Here is a 7,232-nt window from a genome sequence, read left to right on the forward strand (position 1 = left end):
TGAGAGCCTCCAGAGAACTCTTGACTGCTTAGTCTCCTTTTGTGACTCGAGACAACTTGTGGTTAACTTGGGGAAGACTCGAGTCATGGTCTTCAATTGCTTGAAGACCTCACACTTGCATTTCTACTTCTAGGGTTAGGAGATTGAGATCGCCTCCTCATACATTTACCTTGGGGTCAAGTTCTATGGTCCTCGTTTTAGTTTGAGACTCGCCATTCAACCCCGAATCAGCAAAGGGATGGGTTCCCTTGCCATGATTGAGAGGCAGTGCTTTAGACACCTCGTCCAAGCTGTCCCTCCTGGACTCTCTGCTCAGACCTACTGCTCTATATGGTTTGATTGTTTGGGGACCATCATTGCTTGATTCAGACTGGGCCTCCATTGGGCATATTTAGACTCTCTTTCTTCGACGAATCATTAGATGTCATCGCTCCATATCCCATAGTATCATTCTGGCTAAGTTCAGAGCTCATCCCTTTATATTAGGGGCTATTTTTGACTTGATATGGTTCCTCCACCATCTTCGTTGCTTTGCGGACTCCTCTGATGGTCAAGACACATACTCTTACCTTGCATACTGCTCCTCAGTTGCACTTGCCAGATCCAACACCTCTGTGAGAGCCCATTGCTGGTATGCCCAGGCCACATCCCTTCTGAGCTCCATCAGGATAGACATTGATCACTTGCCCCATTTTTGGTTCTCGTTAGACGCTCCTACTCATCTTCTCCCTTCCAGGCAAGAGTTGAACGAGCAGATCAGACTTGACATCTATAGACAGTACCTCGTTATGACTTGGACCAACCCGCTTAGGGGGTTAAGTCCGAGGATGGCATTCTATGTTGAGCACTTTCTGGACATGTAGGATGGGATTATTGCTGGACCCAGATATTTATCACAGAGTTAGTGCCATGCTCTTCGGTTCACACTAGGATCTTTCAGGTTGGTTCCCACCATCTACGGGCCTAGACTGACCACCACATTGATAGAGAGGACTGTATTTGCAAGCTATGCACATTGGCCAAGATTGAGACTGAGTTGCACTTCATTTTCCATTGCCTTATTACGAGATCAAAGGGAGATTTTATTGTTTATTCAGAGAGTGCAACTCACTAACCTCCTTCAGCTACACTGATCAAAGATGTTTGGCGCTTTGTCTTCAAGAGGCGATGCAGCTTCATGATCACACCCTACGACTTATTTTCCCCCAGAAGCAGGCTGCTGAGAAGCTCATTATAGACTTCTTCTTGCCCCTGCCCCCTAGGCAGGGTGTGAAGCGGCCCTTAGATACCTCCACCATTGTTCACTCCAGATCCAGGCGACCCTGCAGGGCTTATTTTCATCCTCATCTTCATCTTCATCAGCGTCATCCCACTAGCAGATTTCAAAGACGGCTACATGCTCTCCCTTGCCTAGGTTCGTTTCCCTCAATGCTGAACTTCTTCCAGCCTAGGAAGAACCCTTAGTCTGCGTCTCGTATCTGGTTCTCTTTCTCTTTTGTTTGCTTTCTCAACCACTGTTTGGTAGTCTGTTAGTTCTTTACTTCTTGTTTTGTAAGTTTTCAGTCCCATAGACCCTTGTTGGTCTCCCATTGGACATTGATAAATTTATCTTATCTTATCTTATCATGCTTGGATTCAAGAATGCAATTTGAAATTGATCTTTCTACTGCAAAAGGCTTTGATAGGCTTAGAAGTGGTGCACTGCTGTCTAGAATTCTGTCCTATTTGATCATAAGTGCTAGAATATTACCAAAAACAACTAAGACTGATATTTAACAAGAGTTTTCAGTAAAGGGGGAAGAACTGTAGAGATTGCAATGTTCTATGTAGGCAGGTTCATGTCTTAAAAAGGTTTTTCTATGGATGGGGTCAGAATTACTGGTTCAAGGAGGTGATAGCTGTGTAGCTGCCTTCTTATGATGGCAGTAGTTGCACAATGTTGCTTGTTATTCAGGTGGCATTTGCATAATAGCCGGTTTCTCTCCAAGTTGTTTCAAAAGTGTCACCACACCAGTAGCAGTTTCAGAGTCATAATTGCATAAGGTGTTGTTTTGACTATGAATGTAATAGTTTTGCTTGACAACAAAAAATGGCAAATACTAAAAATTAACATCTACGGACAGTGTTTATTATGTTTCTAATGTAGTCACATTCTTTCTTGTGCATCATCATAGACATCTAGATGTTTTAAACCTTGTGGGCCAATTTTTAGGAGTAGGAAAGTCGAACGTGTTAAAACGAAGTTAGCTGAGCAAGATATAGAGCTTGTATAGGTTTGGGCGTGTTGTTTATGTAAATAATTTCCAGAGGCAAAACCTTGGCAGCCCTAAACTTTGACATGGACCAAGGACTCCACAAATAAACAAAAAACATAAATACACTTGAACCCTACACTGGCAATGGTTGTACATGTGTCAGTGCATCCCAATATGGCATGCTTGCCACATTGAATGATACTGTTATTATAGTACAAAAAATAAAAATGTAGCTATAAACCTTCACTCATGGTGCTTCTCTTGGTTCCAAGCAAAACATTCAAGCAAAGGATGTGGGTTTTGAATTTGCAAAGAATGAATAAATTAGGTGGGCAATTCTGATGGTTTGAACTCTACTAAGCAAGTGCAGGAACAAAAATTCCAGTTGGCAAAGAAGAGAATCTCTTGATGACATTGCTTATCTTGTACTGTTTCTTTAGGACCCGTTTGGTTGCTGGAATACAACCGGAATAGGAATAGGAAATTAGAATATGATTTGTATTCTTTGTTTGGTGTGTGGAATAGGAATAGGGAATAGGAATACGTATTCTCATTTTAGCCCCAAAATGAGCTTTTGTCCATTCCACAAAATACCTATAATTGGAATTGCTATTCTTGCATTCATTTTAACTTTCTCAAATTTGATTAAATTTTCAAATCCGCTTTGACCTGGGGTGAGCGCTGGAACTTTGTTTTCAATATTTTCAAATATTTCAGCGGTTTTCCAATAGCGCCGAGTGCATCTTCAGAAATATTTTCAAATGGCGCCGATTGCAAGTTAACCCTATTCCAATTTAAGCTTGCATAACCAAACAAGGGATAAACAAGATTGGATTGCATTTTTCCATTCCTATTCTTCATTCTCCATTCTCATTCAAATTTTCTATTCTAATTCTCAATTCCTATGCTTGCAACCAAACGGGCCCTTATATTTTCATTTCCTCGTAGGTAGATGGTAATCGTAAGGCATTCTCTCTTTGCACTTCTTGCACTTGGGAACACAACTGGATATCTTTGTCAGGAATTCAAGCAAGGTTGTTTTTCAATTGACAAATGTTCGAACAATAGACCCAACATAACCTGTTCAACAAATTGGGAAGTCAATCAAAATTGTTGTTTTCCGACTAGGATAAGAGAATAAGTACTGGTCCGAATGCACTACAATTGCAGGTAAATCTTTCAAATCACAGTTTTAATCAATCAACAAACAATTCCCCATGCTGCAACCCAGAAAACTAAAGATGAAAATGACAAAAAAAAAAGGGAAGGAATTCGAGAAAGTTTCTGACAGAAGCATGCCAATATTACTGCTTAGACAATTGTGAGTAAAATGTAAATCATCAATAAAACCGAAACAATATTTCGCTTAACATAAAATACATTTGCAGCTGTCAAATACAATACAATGGACATGAGTTCATCCTCTGTATCTACAAAAGTACGAGAAATTACATTCTGCATTCAGTCGTCGAAGAATGTGGTCCACTAGATACAAATAGTCCTGATGACTGCCTTTACAATAATTCTAGCATCTTGAACAACAGTAACTGAATCCACATAATGAAATGTTGACAAATGATGAACACCCACCATAGTTTTCCTTTCGGGCATCATTCTTTCCAGTGCTTCTTGAACAATACTAATACACTCGTAGCTTCATCCAACAACGTTACAAAAGCAAACTCAAATTTTTCAAGGTAGCTCTTGCAATTGCAATTCTCTGCTTCTGTCCTCCTGACAAATGAACACGTCTCTCACCAATCATGGTTTGATAACCATCGGATAAGCTACTGACAGAATTATGAGCATTGGATACCTTGGCAGCTGCAATAATTGCAGTTTCAGTAGCGTTTTCTTTACCATAAAATATATTTTCATATATTGTAGCAATAAAAAGTGCAGGCTCTTGTAAGTTTTTACACGAGCCCAATGGTTAAACACAGGGATTTCAGAATAAACTTTTTAATATCTTTACCATCTATGGTAACTTTTCCAGCAATTGGATCGTAAAATCTTTCAATAATGTAATCACTGTGCTCTTTCCAAAGACTCTTACTCTAACCAGGGCTTGGGGCTGTGGGCTGCTTTAATTTTTTTATTCAGATCTTTGGAAATTTTCATTTCAGGCCTAGATAGATAAGCAAACTGCTTTAATTTTTAGGTTAAGATCTTTGAAATTTGTTACTTTAGGTTTAAATGGACAAGCAAATTCGATATGCTTTAGTCCAAATCCACCTTTGGTTTGTTCAATGGGTTCTGCATCTTCATCATCCGGTTCAATTTTTCTGTCCAGGATTGCAGAAATCTAACTTAGCTGATTAAATGCTTCAAAAAGATGTGTTTATTTATTTAGACTGCAACGATTGCAGGCTGTGCGCAGAATGGATTTCCTGAAAAGGCTTTAGAAACTTTTCAGGAAAAGCAATTGAAAGGCCTAAAGCCAAATTTCACAACCTGAACCCGGGCAGAAACACTTCTATTTACTTTTGGCATGGCTTGTCTAGGAGTCAACTCTAAAATGGTGTAGAAAATTAAAACTAAACAAGTAAGAACAAAACCCTTTTTCCATTCTAGCAGGAACTTCGTTTCTCTGTAGCTCTTTTTTCTAGATGTCTTTGGGGGCAAATTTATAATTTCTGTCAATGATTTTTGAACTGACAATACAGTTTTAATACTTATCGATCTAATATAGGTTATGGCATGTAATTTTATTTTTGGGATGTCTCCTCTTATTTAGAGGACCAACATATGTGGAATGTTAGCTATGGTCTAACGTAAATTTTTTGGAGCATAGCTGGGACACGTCATCGCAGTAAAAAAGAGTGCTTTGAAAATTGAAAGTTCATCAGTTCTGAGGCGTCGGTATCCTTGATTTCGTAAAGTTTTAAGCCCTTCATAATTTAATAGAAATGACCAGGAAGTGCTGCGAAAATGTAAATAATCGCATCAGTGTTTATGGATGCCACTACCTGATCCTTAATATGATAAATATGATGTTAGTGTTGGATCTTGCACTGTCATCAAATAGAAATAGTTTAAATTCATTTTATAAGCCATAAATAGATACCAGACAGTCTAAAAACATTCGGGAAAAGCAATCCGAAACAAGTTACTGATGGACCTCCACTAATGCGACGATATGTTCGTGAGATCCTTGGAGAAAATCAACTTGAAATAAGCTACTGGTCCATGAAGACCTTGGAGAAAAAGTGACTTGCATGGAGTTAGCTATTGATGGGACTTTATAATTGCAATCCATTTTACCCCTGGAAAAAAAGTCACCTGCAATAAGCCATTAATGGGGGGGACTTCACAAAATGCCATCCAAGAAGTCCTTAACCAAAAAGGGGCCTGAATTAAGCTATTGATGGGCCTCCATAAGCGCTATAATCCGGTGCATGAGATCCTTGGAAGCAGGGGAATTGGGCGTAAGCGTAAAGAAGCCATGCTGCTCCATCTCGTACACTACCAAGTCCACCTGTTTCCCATACTCCCTCAACTTCTCTGCATACTCGATCTCCCTATCTCGCAACAGATCACGCCCGCCCGCAATGACCAACACAGCAGGCAATTCCAGCTCCTTTAAATCGGAAGCACCGGGAGCAAAAGGATTGCAATAAGGGTGATCTCTGTTAGCCCCAGCAGGCAGCGAAAGCCTCCAGTACCGATCATTCAGATCCCGGTTAAGAAACGCATCGGGCGGACAAGTGGCCTCGGACGGAGTGCGCTCCTCGCCACCAAAAAACGCCATGAGCAGTACATAACCCTTGATCTGAACCCTTCCCCAAGAGGATTCCAATGGCGCGCGAATAGACACATGATGGGCAATTCCCCCGCCCGCGCTATCACCAGACACATAAACCCGGGCAAAATCCGCATGTCTTTCCATCCAGGGATCTGCAGCAACACCCGCATCAGCCTGGGTTCGAATCCAGCGAATGGCCGCAAAGCCATCGTCGAGAGAAGCGGGCAATCGATTCTCCGGCCCAACCCTATAGTCAGGAGCAATCACCAGGGCTTTTAGTGCCAAAGCCAGGCGATAACAATAGTTCTGGACATTGCCCCAGGTTCGAGACCCGATACAGTAGCCTCCCCCATGGAAATACACGAAAATGGGCAGCCGGCTTTGTGAATCTAGGGCCTCCGTTGTAATGTAGAGCCGGAGCTGAAGGCCTAGGGTTTGATCGAACACAGCATCCTTCCACTGCACTCTGCCGTCATCTTCGTAGGGCGTGGGAAAGGCCGGCTGCGGTGAGCGCACAATGGAGCCATCGCTGTAGACCTTCAGAACTCCTCTGCAGTCATCCACCTCTGTTACTTCTGATTCTGCCATGCCTGGATAATTGGCTTCCTTTGAGTTGCGGGCACTCCTCTTTAAGACCTTATGTAACCAGATGGACGCCGCCGCCTCGAATCTTTGTGTTTCTGTTTTTTTGTATGGATTTCAGCGGAATTATTTTAGGGCTGCGTGGTTTTTTGTTTGAATTTTGGCGCAGGTTTTTTAGGTGGAATCTGCCTGTGGGGCGACTCCTTGGCGGATTGATTGCAACTGTCCACCCCCGCATTGTTCTCTTGGAAATTGGAATAGTGTACTTAGAACTTTGGAAAATATTATATCTGAAAAAATCAATTACTCCTGCTGAAATCTCATATTATGTTAGGGGTGCTATCACGTGGTATTTTATAAAAATAAAAATAAAAGTACCATATAAGAATCATATATAACTTCTATAAACTTCATTCTTTTATTTTTAATAAAATAAAATAAACAATTAAATTAACATCATATTTTCACATACTTAAACTTAAAAATAAAATAATAATAATAACTAATATCAAATTTTTAACATTATTTATTTCAATAATTTTCTATATATTAATTCTTTTCATATTAAATTTTATTTTCTAAATGAAAAATTTATCAAATTCTATCAATTTTTTTGGCATGAAATTTTACTATGCAACCTTGTTTACGTT

At 40.3% G+C, this 7,232-nt stretch overlaps 1 protein-coding gene across 1 annotated transcript; it reads right to left on the bottom strand.

The window, feature by feature from the left end:
* Window positions 1-5,270: 5,270 nt before the first annotated feature.
* Window positions 5,271-6,903, bottom strand: LOC149539175 (alpha/beta-Hydrolases superfamily protein). Its single transcript, XM_089800502.1, has one exon. It carries the CDS (start codon window positions 6,586-6,588, stop codon window positions 5,617-5,619), a length of 972 nt encoding a protein of 323 aa, XP_089656628.1. The 5' UTR covers window positions 6,589-6,903; the 3' UTR covers window positions 5,271-5,616.
* Between the last annotated feature and the right edge of the window lie 329 nt (window positions 6,904-7,232).

The sequence above is a fragment of the Cupressus sempervirens genome, chromosome 9 (genome assembly GCF_028749045.1).
Source record: "Cupressus sempervirens isolate cs-2001-9-10 chromosome 9, ASM2874904v1, whole genome shotgun sequence".
Classification (NCBI taxonomy): domain Eukaryota; kingdom Viridiplantae; phylum Streptophyta; class Pinopsida; order Cupressales; family Cupressaceae; genus Cupressus; species Cupressus sempervirens.